The 20,238-nt window shown below is 39.8% G+C and overlaps 1 protein-coding gene across 1 annotated transcript in view; it reads left to right on the top strand.

Annotated features, from left to right (window-relative positions):
• Nucleotides 1-17,942, top strand: part of LOC126473328 (protein Skeletor, isoforms B/C) — a 67,000-nt gene extending 49,058 nt beyond the window's left edge. Inside the window, exons 11-13 of the mRNA XM_050100314.1 lie at nucleotides 5,687-5,941; nucleotides 11,691-11,798; nucleotides 16,732-17,942. Coding sequence (XP_049956271.1) covers nucleotides 5,687-5,941; nucleotides 11,691-11,798; nucleotides 16,732-16,943 — 575 coding nt within the window. The 3' untranslated portion in view covers nucleotides 16,944-17,942. The remainder of the gene's footprint in view (nucleotides 1-5,686; nucleotides 5,942-11,690; nucleotides 11,799-16,731) is intronic.
• Nucleotides 17,943-20,238: the final 2,296 nt, after the last annotated feature.

The following is a 20,238-nucleotide window of genomic DNA, read 5'->3' as shown; positions in this document are numbered from 1 at the left end:
ATTCATTCACAGGCTCTGTGTAATAATGATATTCCCTTAGTCAAAATTGGTTATCTCAATGGATTTCTTCATTTGCAGCCCGTATCTTCGCTAGGATGATCCCTCATCCATGTCTGCTCCATTTACATACTTTTGTTACCACGACATATGCCTGCAATGCCACCAGGTGGCATCCACTGTCGTGGTGAGCTGTGGTCATAACAGTTTGGCTTATCAGGATATACCAATCCAGTAACTGGCAAAACTTATACTATCAGAGGGAGAGCCACCCAGAAATGACACGTGTTGTATACTAGCCATTTTGTACATACTATTTGGCCTTTTACATTGGCAGAACTAACACCAAGCTATGAGTTAGCATGAGTGGGCATAGGCAGAGGGTGTATACTGGCAACACACAGTATCCTATTGCAGAGCGTATTCTACAACACGACAGTCATAACCTCAGTGCCTATTTCGTCACACATGTCATCTGGGTTCTTCCCCAAGACATCAGTTTCTCAGATCTCCATAGGTGGAACTGGTGTTACAATATGTCCTTTGTTGTCGCCACCCACCTGGCCTTAATCTAAGCATTTCTTCTCTGTAACTATTCCTTTCTTCACTTCCTTTTAGTTTTCTGTAGCTCTTATTTTCTAACCTGCCTATCCACCTCCCCCCCCCCCCCCACCTCTACCACCTACAATGCAGTTGGCTTTCTGCTCTTATTAACTCATGCGCAATAATTTGTCACTAATCTCTATCTTGCGTATTACCCTACCTTCCACCTTTAAGCTCTCAGGTTTCAAGGTTTTCAAATCTCATCCAATGCTGTCCCCAACAGTCAGTCTTTCTGATACCGACCGGTCAGTCTTCCCTGACGTATGGTTCTGGACGACTTTTCCGATCTATCTCCATTTGCTAAACCTAACCAGTCCTTCTCCTTCACTCACCTTCTTTTCCTTCAACAGTTCTGCCAAAAGTAGCCACTGTCTGCAAAAGCTTGCAAATTTCAGTATCTTTGTATGTAGTTCTAACTGCCGCTGCTTGGCGAGAATGTTTTTTGTCCATCCAATTACATTACATTTTCAAAAATTGATTATTTTCATAGATATAATAAATGTTCTGTTAAAACAAGAGCCGTATATGGCATAAATTGATTTTAACATTGTACAAAACGTAAAACTATGTCCTTAACAATGGAAAAGTTAAAACACATATAGAAATATATTTTGATGTCTGACAATGATAGTTTTCCTCCGTCAGTGATATCTTTCCAGAGTGACTGCTTGTTCAGAATTACTCCATTTATCGGTCATTGACTAAGTACGACTGACGCTACCAAATTTGTTGAAGATTTTTGAAATTTTATTAGATACATCAACATAGCACAAAAGCTAACTTTTTACAACTTTCCTTTTTTAATGTATACTTAAAAACTACTGTGCTAGTAAACCCAGAATGTGTTTGGGTAAATTGTTGCATCCATATTCTGAGTCATTATTAATATTCTGAGTAATTATTTTGGTTCTGTATGTGCTTGCACCAAAGCAAATGACAAAAATAGTGCAAGATTGTGAAAAATAATGTACAGATCTGTTTTGAGGAGTGGGAGAAGTGGATGCAGATGTTTGTATGTTTATGGACTGAAGTCAATCCTACATTGAAGGTAACCACCATTAACTATATATAAAGGATATTTCAATAAAACTGCACAATTTAATGTTTAAATAAAACACATAAGTTACTTGGAAACTTGAAACAATTTTATTTTGAACTCATCAGTGTACAGTGTGGTTACATGTGGAAAACAGTATCAGACAAATGCCAGCCAAAACTTTGATGTTGAACTGTTACTCTTCTTAGTGAGATTTTCACTAATTTTGGGGTTCATTTCTGCATGATGCCCTCAGTTTACATGGCGTCATGTCGCAGAAACTTTGTGGCCAATACTGGTCTCCATTGTGTGAGATGACATGACCCTCAAATTTCTGCAACAATAAATGTGACTTGTGTACATAATGAAAGGTGGCATCATCTTGTTTCCTAGGTCCATCCCCTCCAGTTGGTATGGAAGAAATTCATGTATTGTGTTGCGATAACATACATCATTGCATTATCTACAGCATTATTGAAGAAAATTAGGCCCAAACACCATGCCTGCCCAAAATTCACACCAAAAAATGGCTCATTGTATGTGCATCATTGGTTGAAGTGTTATGTGATTGACAGTGAATAGAGATTCAGGGACTTGGTGCTACACTCTCATTTACTGAGGCAATATTCTCAGCAAATTGGGTGGTACGAGATTGCTTTGGTATCTTTAATATCAACAACTAAACCACTCTTACTATTTTCTTCTGGGTGCATGCATCCGTGACCTCAATAAATTTGAAAAATGTTGTTATTCCACCAGGCTGTGTTGTAAATTACTTTATCTGCACTACTATTTTCAGACACTGTCCATTTTCCAGTGCATGCAAAAACAAACACCACCTCGTAATAAAAAATAAGAAAGAGAATACAAACATGTACGACATTTGTGTTTTTGCTCTCATTCTTATTTTTTATTATAGCGTGTTGCATGTTTTTTAGATGCACTTGGAAATGAACAGTGTCTGAAACTATTAGTTCAAATAAAGTAATTTAAAACACATTTTGGTGATATGTCATTTTTCATTTTTAAACCACATTCCACAAACTTTTCAGTTATTTGCTGAATTTTCAGCAAATTTTATGCAGTTTGTGAAGTGTCTCTAGAGAATATTTCCTGTATTTTCAATAAATTTTGACAAAGACAGTGCATTCTGTCATGGTGAAGCAATTCATTTTCAATACTGGCTATGCCTGTAGATGATAACTGAGGAATAACAAGTGTTGCCAGCCAACTGGAACGAAAGCTGTGCACAATTTAAATTGTGCATTGTTATTGGGACACCCTCTATTTGACAAGTACACAGATTTGCAGCATCAGTGTTGTGTAGGACCTGATATAAAACATTTTCTGGCTGAGTCCAAGAAAATGTCTGTACCAAAGTCCTCATCCATTCCCACTGCTACGGTCGCAGGTTCGAATCCTGCCTTGGGCATGGATGTGTGTGATGTCCTTAGGTTAGTTAGGTTTAAGTAGTTCTAAGTTCTAGGGGACTGATGACCTCAGAAGTTAAGTCCCATAGTGCTCAGAGCCATTTGAACCATTGCCACTGAGTTGATTCAAGTTGAAGCTTGTCACAGCTCCAGGGCACAGTTCAAGGTCAGAAGGCAATTGTACGCTAATATACAATGATAAATAGTCCCTTAATCTTGTGAGCTGTGTGAGCTGCCTCGTTTCTTATTTGTCAGACCGACCTGATGTCCACTGGTAACCTATTATAGACTTTTGCACCAGAACGTAGAACTCCCTTTTGAACTCTTGAGTAGAGTCCATAATTCATATAGAAATTATTTTCACTTCTGCTGTTGTGGTTATGAGTTGCACAGTTAATCCTAAATTCACTGTAGTTGTTAACCACATACACCATTAAGTAGTAGGTCCCTGAAAAGTTGTCTGGTGTTTTATTATCAAATGTTCTTACTGCACACTGCTGTAGAACAATTTATTTATTTATTTTTTACCTGAGGTGCATTGCACTAACACATAAAGCTACAGGGCAACACTGAGTGAAAGCATGTTAGCAATCCTGTCTGCAGATCAATACAATCAAAGAAATTTCTATGTGCAAAACATAGTTTCATCGAGTGTATGTCCATTGGTATATACTTCTGGTACCTGTTAGTCATTCTTATTTTTAATATTGAGCTGTAAACCTGTTGTAAGCCTGTTCCATTATATGTCCTGGGTAAACCATTAACAGCAAGAAAATTAGATATGCAGAAGAACATTATTAGTATTTCATCAAAATATTACTCTCTTATTCAGTTTTTCATATCCAATGTCATAAGTTGTATACAAAATAACTCATTTACACATCATTGATGGTGACAATGTCTGTTTATACAGTGTCTATAACTTCATAATACGATGTCCCTCAGTCATGCATGTATGTGTGAAGGAACAAGCACTGTCACTGACAATTAGAGCTGTGGTAAACATTAAAAATAGATTAACATTTTGTGACTATGCATTGATGTCAGCTGTTTGTGACACATGAAAATTTGATTGAGACTCAAATCTAGATTTCCCATTTATCACGAGGGGTTGCCTTAACCACTTCAGCTATCTGAGCAGGCCTCCAGGACCAATCCAAACTCTCATACATCACATAGTCAGAACCCTTATGCTAGCACAGTTCATTATTCCTGGACAGGGAGACAAATATTATATCATCATCTTATTCCATCGAGGCATGGATACGTCATTGATGGTTACAGGTCTATGTTTATATTGTGTATGCAGCATCACACTACAATGTTCTTCAGACATACAGGCATGTGTAAAGAACATTTTAATGTGAAGATACAGACACTGTATAAACACAGATATTTTAACCATCAATAATGTATCCATGCTGTGTCAGGTTCAATTGACAGTAAAATATTTGTCACTCCCTATATGGGAATTGTGAAATGTGTGAATGTCAAGGTTGTGTACTCCGTGACATGGGGAAGTTTGAATCGGTCCTGGAAGCATGCTCAGCTAGCTGATGTGATCAAGGTGACCACTCACATTAAGTGGGAAATCTGGGTCTGAGTCCCAGTCTGGCGCAAAGTTTCATGTGTCGCAAACAGCTGACATCAATCCAAATTCACAAAATGTGAATCCATTTCATAATATATCATTTCATCCTCATCACTGGCATGCAAGTCACCCAATGTGGTGTCGACTGAAATAAAACTTGCACTTGGCAGCCAAACTTCACTGATGGGGCCTCCCGGCCAACAATGCCATATGATTATTTTTTACCACACTTGTAATCGTCAGAACAGCGTCTTTGTATTGTGAAGACACAAACACGGTATAAACACAGACATTGTAATCACCAGTAATGCTGCTCCGAATTTGTTCATCTCCTCGTGAACAGATTATAGAGTGTACTGTTTTGTAGAGTTAACTGAGAGGAGATAGCAGAATTTGGTGCTAGCACATACTCTTTCCTTTCTTAATAGCACTAAGAAGGTCACTAAGTTAAATGCACATTTTGTAAAAGAAAAATGGCACAAATAAGAAACTATAACGTCAGTGTATACAGAAAATGAGAGACAGAGAGAGAGAGAGAGAGTGTTGAGGATGAAAGGAAAATCAGTGTCTAATGCTCCATTAACAATAAGTGATGAGGTCAGTGTAGATGGAGTATAAGCTTGGAGAGAACTAGGCTGGTATGGTTTTTCTTGGCATTTGCCTTAATCAGTTTAGGGAAACAGTAGGAACCTAAATCTAAATGGCCAGACAAAACTCAAATTGGTATCTACTAAGTTCTGGGTTTCACACTGGTATATGCTCTGCTCTTCATTTTGTTATTATCGCTTTAACCTTTCATCTTTATTTTTATTTTTTTCACAGTCAAGTAGCTTTTGGCATTATTCTGTATGTTGTTAATTGCAAAGTATATTTATATTCATGGCATTATTAGTTTTACACTTTTCTTCTGCATGAAGATTTGCTGTCTTCATTAGAGCAGAGGCTTTTTCTTATACTTCCCATATGTTACACTGGTCATTTCATAAATTTAAAAGCTGAATTATGTTTAACTGTTCTTTCCTCTTCCAGGTATGACTTCAACTGGACTAGCGTGGTACATCAATGGTTACTTAGTTCCTGAGCTGTGGTTAAGACGGGGTCTGACATATTCATTTAGCGTATATGGAGGCAACAATCCACATAGTGCAGAGACATATCATCCATTCATTATAACCGATGAACCACATGGAGGATATGATAGACTTAGTGAACAGGCACAGAGGAAAGTTAGAGTACTTGCAGGGGTAGAATTTACAAGGAGAGGACAGCCAAAACCAACTACAGGTAAAAAATAGATTTATATCAACATAACGTTTAATGCGGTTGTCACATTTCAAAGTGGTTTACATCTGCGTTAATACAATGTTGTCAACATGCAAAGAACGTTTCATCCACCATTTCTGAAAAGCCATGGGTGATTTGAGGGACATGTGTATGTATCTTTCACTCAGAACATGTCTGATGTATGAGGATTTGATGTAGACACGTGACATTAGGTAGTAATTATCAAACGACTAGAAAGCACACAATTACATTTGATGCTCATGACCATAACCGTATCCATCTAAACTAGACAGCCATTTTCCCTGTATGTCTGGTATGGGGTGAGGTGTTAACTATTTTTGTATAATCCTTATAATCTATAGCTATAGACTTGATCCTTGACAAAATAAATGCCAAGGAAGACAGTTCTATCCAACACACACCTTAAGGAATATGCAGCAATTGTTGTTAGCATCTGTGTAATTTTCCAAAGAGGTAATAATGACTTTTTTTTTTTTAATGAGATTTTTGCCGTCTGGCTGTGCAAACATTTTTATTTTATATTACTATCATGATTTTGCCATTATCAAGTACAACAATGTTGTGTATAATTACACTTTGATTGGTGAAGTCATTGTCAAGATCTATGAACTGGGTGTCCCAGCATCAAGATAAGTACGAAATCACCTAAATGTATTTCGTGCTTATCAACATGTTGGCACAGCCAGTGCAGTAGATCTTGATGATGACCTCACTTAACAAAGTCTTAATTATACCCAACATTGTTGTATTTGATAATGGCTTAAGACCAAAATCATGATAGTAATATAAAATAAAGAAGTTTGTAACATAAAATGGCAAAATATCACTTCAGACGTTGTTACAGGACTGTCTGCCAAAAATATGAAAAGATAATCAACTGCAGTTTTGTTTGTTAATGGAAGTGTTCAGATGAAATTGATATTTGTGAGTGAAACCATATTTTCATTATTTCATATGATGTATCACTGTTAATTGTGTAATCGACTTAGTTCAGTGCCCAGTAATTCATCTCGCTAAATTTTTCTTGTGTCTTTGGCGTTCTGAAGTTCAGTGGAGTCTCACCTTAGAGGGAAGGAAGGACTTTGTAAACTGATCCTCTGCATATTTTACATCAAATCACTGCTCTGATACTCTGCACATTTTCCATTGTATGCACTGTTCATAGCAGCCCTGATACAATTTTTTCGCCACCACTAATGATGTGTGCACTTAATAGATTATTTATTCATTGAGAGAGTTTGTTCTAACTTGGTGTCAAGTCATGAAAGAGGAAACTGTTGCACTTTATTAGAAAAAGACTTCTAATGATTGTTATGGGACTATTCAAAGTGTATTATGTAATTACTCACCATATATCAGAAATGCTGAGTTGCAGATAGGCACAACAAAAGACTTTCAGAAAATTAGTTTTCAGCCAACAAGACCTTCATTGGAAATAAATGCACACATGCGTATGCAAACACACACACACACACACACACACACACACACACACACACACACGCGCGCGCGCGCTCGACCACAGTCTCTGGCTACTGAAGTCAGACTGTTAGCAACAGCAGATGATGAGAGAAGCAGCTAGGTGGTAGGTGTAAGGAGGAGTATGGGACAGATAGGGGGAGGGATAGCAGGGTAGGGGTGGGGGACAGCAAATTGCTGTTTGTGGGAGTGTACAGGGACGAGGTGGAGAGAGGGTAGGGCAGCTAGGTGCTGTCAGGAGGTTAAACGGAGGGCGAGTGGAGGGGGCTAGCAGAAAAGGAGACAGATAAAAAGATTTTGTATGGGTGTGTTGGTGGGATGGAGGACTGTGTAATCCTGGAATGGGAACAGGGCAGGGGCTAGGTGGGTAAGGACAATGACTGGTTAAGGTTATAATTGGGAGGGTTACAGGAACATAGGATATATTGCAGGGAGAGTTTTCACCCGTACAGTTCATAACAGCTGGTGTTGGTAGGAAGGATCCTGATGGAATAGGCTGCGAAGCAGTCCTTGAAAGTAAGTGGGTAGGACATTCCACATTTCTTTTCGTGATTTTCCCCACATGTTTGAGTGTACTTTTGTAAACTCTTTCAGATGTACTTCTAAGTTATTTATGTATTTTTACACATTCTTATGCATCATCATGTATCCTTGCTCCTTCCATCTGTGTCGTTATAGAAAAGTTTCCGTATCTGTAGCCAGACTCCAGACCCACATACTGTTTCTGTGTTGTTGCTTGGGTCACAGAATGCTCCCAAATGACCTTACTATCAAATGACTCATCTCCGGATGCTAACCTTCCTTCCACAATGACCATCTGTTGAGATTCTGCTAATCCTTAACCCTCACCAACATAGTCCTGGCAAAACCACAGCAATCAGACCCAAACATCCTTGCACTACCTCCTCTCCATCCACAGAATTCCGTTGGTATGCAATCCCAAATCCTGAAGCCCATATCACACATTGAAACTCTTGCCCTTCAGGAATTAGAGTAACATGTACAACTCCACCTAAAAATACTCTCTACTCTGTACACTTCCTACTCCCACCTTGGACTATGACTATCCACTAACTCTACAACAAACTCCCCCACATCTCCTCATAGCTGACAAACCCTGTCTTGCAGACCTACTACAGTTACCCCATCCTCAAAAACTCCCTCGCCCCACCACATAAAATCCAGAACATAAACAGACACAAAAAACAGTCATGAACCTTTCCTCCAAAAGCCTTAGCCCTGCAGAAGTATCAGTCCTTTACAAAGGCCTGACCTTATGCGCCACTCCCAAATTCAGTCACGCAGATATTGTGAAAGACCTTCTCTCCTTCTCCCAGTCCCAACGGTGGAAACACTTTTTTGCCACCACCTTACCAATTACACTCAACCAAAGACCAATGTTGAACCCTGCTTGAGTCAGTTCAGTTCTGCATCCATCTGTGATCCACTCCCAATGCCCCCAAATCACACCCTGTTAACCTTGAACCTCATCTCATCAACATTCCCCAAATCCTTCAACATGCAAACTAACCTTACACCTGCAGAAAGAAATGAAATACACCACCTAAAAATTGACTTTATAATTGTACCTGCTGACAAAGACTCCACTGCTGTTGTTTTGAACTGCAAGGATTACCTGGCAGAAGGACTCCGCCAGCTGTCAGATTCATCCACATAAAAACACTGCCACAGTGACCCATTTGAGAAATCCAGCAAGATCTCTGGTCTCTCTTCAGATCCTTATGCCCATCCCAGAACCTCTCCCCAGAGTCTCTATCTCTCCTCCTACAGCTCCTCGCATTCCTATATCTGTGATAGACCAGCACCTTCAGCCTATTACCAGCAGCCTACCCTTCTCTATACAAGATACCAACCATTTCCTCAGTTCCTGTTCCTTTACCACATGGTACCCTGCTCGTCACTATTGATACCACTTCCCTTTACACTAACACACTAACATCCCTAATGCCCATGGCCTCACCGCTATTGAACACTACCCTTCCCAAAGCTCGACACATTCAAAACCTACAACCTCCTACTTAGTCCTCATCCACAATTATTTCTCCTTTGAAGGTATTATCCACATACAGCCGTGCGGAGTGGCTGCACTGTTTGAGCTGCCATGTTACAGATTACGCGGCCCCTCCCACTGGAGGTTCAAGTCCTCCCTCAGGCATGGGTGTGTGTTGTTCCGAGCATAAGTTAGTTTAAGGGGTGTGTAAGTCTAGGGACCGATGACCTCAGCAGTTTGGTCCCTTAGGAATTCACACACATTTACCTACAAACAAATGCAGAGTACAGCAGTAGGCACCTGCATGGCACCATCCTATGCCAACCTATTCATGGGCTATCTAGAGGAATACTTCGTAAACACCAAGAATCCCAAACCTCTCACCTGGTTCAGATTCATTGATGACACGTCATGATATGGATCCTATGTTCCTGTAACCCTCCCAATCATAACCTTAACCAGTCATTGTCCTTACCCACCTAGCCCCTGCCCACTCTATCCATATTCCTCCAGGACCTCAATACCTTTTCCCCCATTTGCTTTACCTGGCCCTATTCAACCCAACAAGCTGTCTTCCTCGATGTTGACCTCCACCTCAAAGATGGCTACTCCAGTACCTCTGTCCATATCAGACCTACCAACCACCAGTAATACTTCCACTTTGACTGCTGCCAACCATTCCATACAGCCTAGCCACATGTGGCTGTCGCGTCCGTAGTGACGAGAGGTCCCTCTCGAAATATACCGATGGTCTCACTGAGGCCTTACATACCATAATTACCCTCTCAACCTCGTACAAGAACAAATCTCTCATGTCTCATCTCTCCAGTCTCCCTCCATCTCCCAAATCCCTACTATCCGGCCACAGAGGACCACAGTACCACCAAGGACTGGAGCAGCTGAATCACATTCTCTGCCATGGTACTGACTACCTCTTATCATGCCCTGAAATGAGGAATGTCCTACCCACTATCCTTCCCCCCACCCCCACCCCCACCCTCACCCCATCCCAACCCCCTTATCCCTCCTCCCAAGCCCCCCACTGCAGTATTCTGTCACCCACTGAACCTACACAATACCGTCGTATATCCCAAACGACCCCTGCTCCCAGCCTCTTGCCTCATGGCTCATATGCTTATAATAGACCTAGATACAAGACCTTCCTCTTACATCCCCCCACAACCACCTACTCTCAATCCAGTAACATGCATCATCTAACCTATTAAAGGCAGGGCTATCTGTGAAACCAGTCACGTGATCTACAAGTTAAGCTGCAACCACTGTGCTTCATTCTACTTGGACATGACTGCCAACAAGCTGTCTGTCCACATGAATGGCTACTGGCAAACTACGGCTTAGAAACAGCTGGACCACTCTGTTGCTGAGCACACCATCCAACATGGTATTCTTCACTTCAGTGACTGCTTCATTTCAATGACTGTGCCACCTGGATCCTTCCTACTAACACCAGTTTTTCTGAATTGTGAAGGTGGGAACTCTCCGTGCAATATATGCAATATCCCCATAACTCTCCTGGCCTCAACCTTTGTTAGTCATTGTCCTTACCCCTCTAGCCCCTTCCCTGTTCCCATTCCAGCACTACACATTCCTCTATCCCACTAATGCACCCACAGTCCTTTTACTTCTTGCTGCCCCCCACTCCCACCCCCTCCTCTCTACCCTCTGTCTAACCTCCTAACTGCACCTAGATACCCTACCCTCCCTCCACCTCATCTCTGTACGCTCCCACAAGCAGCACTTTACTGTCACCCACCCATACCCTGCCATCTTCCCCCTACCTGCACCAGCCTCTTCCTTACCCCCATCACCTGGTTGCTCCTCCCATCAAGTGCTGCTGCCCGCAATCTGGCTTCAGTAGCCAAAGACTGTGGACATGTGTGTTGGAGTTGCAGTTGCATGAATGTGTGTGTGTGTGTGTGTGTGTGTGTGTGGTGTCTATTTCTGACAAAGGTGTACTGAGCCGAATGGTCACTTTCTGACAGTCTTTTTGCTGTGCCTTTCTGAGACTCAGCATCTTTACTATGTGGTGAGTAGCAAGTGTCCTTTTTCTGATATTGTTACATTCCATTCTGGATTTTCCATTGTTTTATTTAATTACTGTAATTTTAATTTAGCACTGAAATTAATTAATAGTTCTAGCACATTTATATGATGATGTACTACAAAAGGTCACTACTTGTAAAACAGTAACTTAAATTGTCTTATTTTGTATTACAGCTGGCCCTTTGTGTATTGGAAAACACAATAATCGAGATAGAAGACTGGATGATGATTTTGAAACCTTTAAAAAATTTAACCGTTCGTTGATGTTCACTTGTGAAAAAGGTAAATACAATTTCTATAAGAAATTAGTGCACTACAGGAAGTGAAGTGTCCATAAAAGATTCATCACTTTGCAGTTTTACATAAAAAGAGTATTTGAAAATGTAAATAAGTTTGGTGACTGTAGTGGAGGAAGCATGTCTCAAAGTGTTGTGCTTGTGGTTGGCAATACTCAGTACCATTATGCATTGTAAGACAATAGTAAAAACTGCGACCATCCAAGAACAGGCAAATTTTATGCTCTTGGGTTGTGGAAGAAAATCTTCTGTAACAACTCAACATTGGCATGGGATGGACTTTAACAAGAAGCTATGTATATGACAGTTGAAGTGTTGGTCAATGCAGTTTTTAAAAAAAAATCCTTTCTGTTAGGTTTCACACAAATGGGGCAGAAACCTGCTCAAAAAACTGGAGTTTCTGGCAAATATGTATGTGATATTCATCATCAGCAGGGGCAGGCCTTTTGTACCATTCCATAGCCATCAAAATTGGTCAAGCACTCTCTTCCGTGATCTTCCTGAAGATCTTCTGCCTCTTTGTTTGGATCTGAAACATGTTGCATCATTAACAGTTTGCTTTAGACTGTACTAATGTGAAAATTGTTGTTGTTAGCAAACATGAGAGCATACCTTCCCTAGGACCAAACCACAAAGATGAGTGTGATAAGTCTTTCATGAGAAAATGAAATTGTAATAGATTAGTGCACTTAACAATCTATAAACAATATTATTACACAAATGAGTTATGAAGTTTAAAATTTATGCATTTACTTGGTGAGTGGTGGTATATGCAGACACTGGGTGTTCGGAAACTCCCATTACAAACTTCTAGGGCCTGTAGAAGGAACTGAGTACATAATATTTTGAATAGCAACCCATGTCTGGAAACCTACTGCTTCCACGCTGCAGCCGTTTGAAAACATTTGTTTTGTAGGTTTGCAACAGGGTAGTTATGGTGGAGCATGCCTACGTTGGATTGCCTGATGTCATTTGACATATATCCTACCTCTCTCACCTGGTTCTAGTCTCATTCACGTGTCTTGAGTGTTAGAGGTAGTATGGAGTGTTGGAATTGTTGAGGATGTAGTTGATGGTTATCCAAAACATACTAGATGGTACAGGAAGCAACGTCCATTGCACACACAACTGCTCATTTACTTGTTGACGGGTTCTGTTTAACATGATGCAGTACAGCCTCTTCCAGTTTGGGTGTGGGTCATCTCCTTGGAGTACCACAGCCATGCCTGCTGATGGTGAAGGGTATCCCTTTCTTGAAACCATTGCATAATTGTGGCATAAAGGGTATATGATAGAGTTGGACATTGTGCATAACAATCTAGGTAAAGGCAAGGTACAGCTTTTCCATTACTGCTAGCTTCGCCCTACGGAAGGATCATGTCAGTGTATTTTGCAAACATTTACTCTGCCATGTTGCTCTAGCATAGAGATCTGAATGTGGCTCAAACCAGGTCAGAGAGGTAGAATAGATGACATCAGTTAATCCAACTGAAGCACCCCTCCACCATGATTGCCCGTACCTAGCAAACATGTTTTCAAATGGTGGTAGCATGAAAATGATACATTTATAGGCATGGGTTCCTATTCAAAATATTATGCACTCACTCCCCTCTACAAGTCCTAGAAGTTAGTAATGGGAATTTATGAATACCATGAATAATTAGCACAGAATATGATTACATGCTGCTGACACAGTTATTACACATCATCATCACAACAACCATCACATTCACAACTAATCAGAGCCTCTTCTTTTCTTGGCAATGAGCAGACACTTATATACTGGCAATGGAGAAAAATATAGAAACACCAAAAGCACAACACATTGCTGGGCCTAACACAGTGTAGGAAACCAGTTGGTCTTCGAAACTGCTTCCAGTCATCTTTCAGTAGCTAAATACAGGTCCTGTATGATTTCAAGGGAATCTTACACCATTCTTTCTGCAAAATAGTGAAAAGTTCAGGTAATCATGATAGACGTGGATAGTGATCATACACTCTTCTCTCCAGAGTACCCCACAAAAGCTCGCAGTATTGAGGTCCGGTGACTGTTGTGGCCAAGGGAGACGTAAGAATTCACCCTCATACTCACAAAACCAGTTCTGGACGATGTGAACTTTGTAAATAGGGACCCTGCCATCTCTGAATGCAGCATCACCAATGGGGAACAAACATTGCACCATGGGATGGAATTGCTCAGCCAAAATGATCACATAATCCTTAGCAGTGATCCGACCTTGCAGTTTAACCATGGGGCCCATGGAATACCATGATATGGCAGCCCAAATCATCACTGAACCCCCACCGTGTTTCACTCCTGGCATGTAAACTCAGTTATAAGTTGGGAACAAGGCTCACCTGACCAAAAGACTTTCTTCCATTGCTCAATAGTCCAGGCATTATGGCTTCAGCACCATGTTTTCCTGTTGTATCACTAGTAAGTGGTTTGGAATTCCAACTCACTCTACAATCCCCTGCTTCATATTGTTTTGGTGCTGGCAGTGTTCACAAGTGTGACATTCAATTCTGATCCTTGTCAATAACTGTCTGTCGTGATCACTCAACACAGACTATCATCCACCTTGTGACTTAGTGGATGATGTTTTTCTGTTTACCTTGTATATGGTATAAATCTTCAATACAGTGCCTCTTGAAACACTAAACACTTTGGCTCCTTTGATTACAAAAACCACCACCACATGAGCACCAACAATTTGCACACATTCGAATTCACGTAGCTTCAACATAATGCACTCACAGCTACATGGAACACTGTTTTGACCACGACTGACACTTGCAAAGTATTGAGGATATTATATTGGTCCAGTTCATGGTCAGATACAGCAGCACAACCTGCAGGCTTGGCTAGCATCAGCATTTCTGTTCAGGCATGCATTTCTTTCGGTGTTCCTGTATTTTTGTCCAACACATGTATATATCCTGCTGGGTCATAGCATTACAGTGCTATGTAAGTATTAATCAGATGTTAAATCTTAAGCGAATGAAAAATTAAGTATCAATTCTTTCCTGAACCTGTACTGTTGTCGTATTACTGTCTCCCACTTCTCTCTTCTAATTGGGACAAAGCGAAGTGTTAATCAAGTTTAGATTTACATTAATTGTGCAGAACTATTGTGTGTGTTTTCTGTGAAGATCTTCCTTGTTTAGCTGGCATCTTAATACCGTAAATTTAAAAAAAAATTCTGTAAAGCATTCCTCTTTTGCAATTATTACAGCTTTGGTACATAGTGCATGCATACCGTATTTACTCGAATCTAAGCCGCACTTTTTTTCCGGTTTCTGTAATCCAAAAAACCGCCTGCGGCTTAGAATCAAGTGCAAAGTAAGCGGAAGTTCTGAAAAATGTTGGTAGGTGCCGCCACAATTAACTTCTGTCGTCGAATATATGTAGCGCTACGCAGGCATGCTTCGCAGGCACAAAGACAAATACTGGCACCAAAACCTCTGCGTCAGTAAATAAATAAAAAAAAGGTGGAAGACGAGCTTTTTTTTCTCCGCCCCGAGTTTCGACCACTGCATTTTCATACATTATCCAACGAAGTAAATACAAATTCCGTATTGTTCCTCTTCAAACGTAGCAGCATTTCAATGTACTACGAAAATCCGACTGGCAAGACTGTTTGGGATATTTGTCAATATGGCCAACTCTGCTTTCTGAATTTTTTCCTAACTGTGAGAAGAAATGGTTGCTAATAGGAACTTTTATGAATTGTGAATCACATACAGTATTCTCTTCACCATAAGAATAATATGAATATAAACATTTTGCCATGTATTCTTTCGTGTTTGCTGCTATCTCATTTAAATCCTGTCCGCCTAATAAACTATGAAACTAGAGTGAGACAACAGCAGACGCGGAAGAATATACATACCATGTCATGTTTATATTCGTATTATTCTTATGCCTAATAGTGATACAGTCAGAAATGAAGCACGGCAATTGACTAGATTTTTAAATCTAAGATGACTCTAATTTCTGTGCATAATGTAATGTACTAAAGAGGCGTCTGCAAAGATTTTCAAACGGAAAAAATTTTCGCTAAATTCTCGTTCAGAACATCTTCTATCATACGCAGTCTATAATTTGGTTCTTGTTGATCATTATCAAAGAAAGCAGCAGTGTAAGTAGCAACGAACAGCAGTCTCTTGCCATTGTTTCGCTAATGAGACGATTCCTCTCTTTGTTTTTTTTAATTGTAAGCGGCGGTAGCATACGGCGACAGATCGTAAACCCTCATTTTCAGAATGTGACAAACAATGCATGACACAGTACAGTAATGCATTTTCAGCTTTGAGTGACGGAAACACCTATAACAAAGAGAACTGCACTTGTCAGATCAAAGAAAAATAAGCAATCAATTCAAACCAGACGAAGCACATGAAAAAGGAAGGGTACCCATATAAATACGGACGGAGCGCCTGACGCATAACAAGCTGGTAAAGCTTAACTGCTAAGCTTACGACTCGAACCAAACTACTACAGCTGTATCGTCATTCATTCAACCTAAATTGTGTCTCATATTACAATGGACCAACTTTGTTTCGATTTGGAAGTGCGGCCTAAAACTTTTCTCTCCCCTTGAATTTCGAGTCTCAGGTTTCAGGTGCGTCTTAGATTTGGGAAAATATTTTTTCCTCGATTTCGAGTCTCATTTTTCAGGTGCGGCTTAGATTCGAGTGCGGCTTAAATTCGAGTAATACGGTATACTTTATGTATGAGTAAAAGATTATGTTTTGGTTTTCAAATGCCCCGTGATGCTCCCACTTATTCTCTTCCATTAAAATAAGCTTTAATGGCTTGAGTGAGTTTAAGAGTCTCAGTAAGAAGAGAGAAAAAAACACCTTACAGAGAAATTACATTTTGTTTGCATATCTATTACCAAATTTAAATTTTACAGGTGATCCAGCAGTTCTGAAAATAACACCAAATACATCATGGCCTGATGTTGTGTACTACCACAGTTATACTCACCCTAACATGGGATGGAAGATACATATTGTAGACAGCTACTACCCACCACAAGCTGCTGGTACTGCGAGAGCTACTGCAGACTTTATTTATTTAGTTACTGCACTTATAGTACTTTTGTGGACTGTGATGAATAATTAATGTTAAGGTATATATGTAGGTAGATAGATGCTTGAAAGAAAAAGAAAATGAATCAATGATAGCAGAATCAATTTTTAATTAATTTTATTTTCGATGTACTTGACTGTTATTCCACATTTTTAAAAAACTATTTCTGTATTCATTGGCGTATTCAGTATACTGCATTTATATTAGAGTTCCTAAATATGTGCTTCAAATAAGATTGTTCACATAAGAAACAAAATTCAGTGCACTTACTCTATTTTTTTACTTTTTTATGAATTAACTAAGATTGTACTGACTTTTGTACAAGAAGTAACTAAATGGTATAAAATTTGTGATATGCAAAACAAAGGTGAACAGAAAAGTCAAAATTAGTTGCAGCATTAAAATGAAACAAAAAACCTAGGGCATAAATGGGAAGTCATCTTCAAAAATTTCAGTTGAGGACAAATAAGCACTTCGCGCAGAATAAAGCAAAGAGGCTATCATCCATACACATCACATTGAGGAAAACCACGATGACAGTTGACAACAGTGAAATATTCTAACAAAGTACTATTACCTCTTGTGAGGCACATCATTGTAATGACTGAACAATAATTGATTGATTTGTGATGCGTAGATACAAGTAACAGTTCAGAGGCTTTACAAGCTTTTGAGTTACCACTTTTTCTTTAGTTTATATACATACTCTGACATAAACTATACAGCCTTTCTCTCTCTCTCTCTCTCTCTCTCTCTCTCTCTCTCTCTCTCTCTCTGTGTGTGTGTGTGTGTGTGTGTGTGTGTGTGTGTGTGTGTGAGAGAGAGAGAGAGAGAGAGAGAGAGAGAGAGAAGAAAAGCAGCTCAAAAGCTAGTAACCTATGTACTGTTAGGTATGTGTACACTCGCCATACATTTAACAGCTATATGTGAGTGGTTGCTTTTCTTCATGGAAATTAGGTTACTATAACAGCATGTAATGACATCATGTTTGTGTGGAAATGGAACACCTGAAATAAAGTATATTACTTTGGATATCATTACTGTAATTTGCCCTGATATTGTATCAAACATGTCTTAGTAATCCCTGTGGTAGGACGACACCTATATTTATGTTCTATTTGATCTTGAACAGGTGCGGCTCGTGGTTTCCATACTGGGGAAGGCTGTGATGTTTAGCACTGTCACCACAACCAAGATTTCAGGCATGAGGGGGGGGGGGGGGGCAATTTTACACTCTAGCCAAACATTTACATACTGTATCTTCTTTCATAACCAACTACTAAATAGCATCAAAGGCTAACTCCAAGATAAAATCTATTGGTATCTTATTTATCCCCCAACATCACATTTCGTGACAGTTTACCTCAACAGATTGTACTAAAAGTCACATTTTGGAGAGATCTTTAATGTGGTTTATGTTAGCTTCATTGGGTGCTTATAGTTTTTGGTATTTTCATTTCCAAACATCAGATGTGTAATGTTTTGTACCCTCAAACTGTGGTGTTTATGAGTTTGCGTGACGAAACAGTGATGTTTCCATGATGTAACAGATCTTGTGCTGTGATTGGCTTACATGAATAACTGCCATGGAAATGTACAGACTGTATTTGTCATGTTTACACTTGTGTGTCACAAAAATATGCACTTTAAGTGATATAGCATATACAACCACTCAGCTGCATTGTACATTGCTCCATTAAAATTCTGTGTATATCCTTGTCTGGATTTACACTGTCTGTGTTCTTGATTCATCTTTACATTGAATTTGGGTGCACCAAGTGCCTTCACTTTCATCCTAGCTGCATGTTCCAAATTTTACATGATAAATTGCACAGTGAGGTCATATTGTGTTGCTTTCGAATGTTTAGTACGCTGCTGTGTTTCACAAGAAAGTAAAATTCACTAAACTCATGCATAATACGCTCATGAGGAGAAATGTGCTAATAATGCACAATACTCACAGTCAGCAAGCAAGGACACTAAAGTAACAGGACACTCCGGGGGCACATTTCGCACACTTTTTGCTCTAATCATTCACGAAATTCTCGCTAGGTGGTGATACATTACCATACTCTCTGTCGAGATATCTGCAAACTCATTCCAGCGGTGGATAGAATAGGCAGTGGCAGAAATGAAAAAAAAAACTGTCTAAAACACTATCAAAACAGTAACACTAAACTTCAATTAAGGACACATCAAAGCATAATAGAGATATACAGAGATACGGATTCAGTAGTGAAGTTTCAGCAACTCTGTTCATTCCATTTTGATGTAAGAAATGGAACATAAGGATTGTGTGTGGGTTGGTTGGACACCCTTGGGCTGAAACAACAGAGTCTTTGGGTTGTCCATAAGAGCTGTACTCCAGGAAAACCACACCCCCAAACCTTTGCTACACTGAGCTAAGTGGGATTTCAAGGCACAGTCTCCAGACTAGCCACTATCTGTTCGATGAACATCATGTGACATCACATATCAACAGTTCCAAAAATTTTGACCGGCGTTATTTAAATCCCTATGCGAAATGCTTCTGATACTTTAAATTATTTAATGTGTTATTGAGAAATTTATTATAATATATATTTGGGGGCAGCTCCATTTCAGAGCTTTTAATTACGAGCTGCACCTGATCTTGATAAAGAAGTAAATGTTTGGGAATGTAGAATGAAACAAAGAACTGACTAAAAGACTGAAGCAGCTATCATTACTTACACTGATGAGCGAAAACATTATGACTGCGTGATTAATAGTCTATTGATCCACCTTAGGAACTCAATACAGCTGCTATTCTGCACGGCATGAATTCAACAAGATCTTGGTAGTTTCGGGAGGTATTGGCACCAGATGTCAATAAACAGGTCATACAATTCCCATAAATTACAGGACAGAGATTTATGGCCATGGAACTGGTGTCCGGTAGTGTCCCAGGTATACGAGTATTCCATCGGGTTCGGATCAGACAAATTTCATTGGCAATACATCAACACGAGTTCTCTGTCACACTCCTCAAACCACTGTAGCACGTTTCTGGCATTATGACCTAGGCAGTTATTCCTCTGAAAGATGCCTTCACAGTGATTGATGAAGTTGTTGTGGCAACATGGGAGCATATAGGGGTCGTCTGCTGTGGAGCCCTATATATAACAATGTGCTCGTAATGGTGTGGTCCAAAGCACTTGACCCTGCGCTACCATTGTACTCTGATGTCAGATTTGCTGTGGATTGCTGTTCGTACTGCTTTATAAAATGGGCAAGCCTCCATGTCCTGTGATGGGGCACACACTTCAGACACCTTGATGCTGAAGTATTGTTTCAATGTCTTTCAGCT

Source organism: Schistocerca serialis, chromosome 4, assembly GCF_023864345.2.
Source record: "Schistocerca serialis cubense isolate TAMUIC-IGC-003099 chromosome 4, iqSchSeri2.2, whole genome shotgun sequence".
NCBI classification, from domain to species: domain Eukaryota; kingdom Metazoa; phylum Arthropoda; class Insecta; order Orthoptera; family Acrididae; genus Schistocerca; species Schistocerca serialis.
Note: the sequence above shows the minus strand (reverse complement) of the source record. Positions and strands in the feature narration are given on the sequence as shown.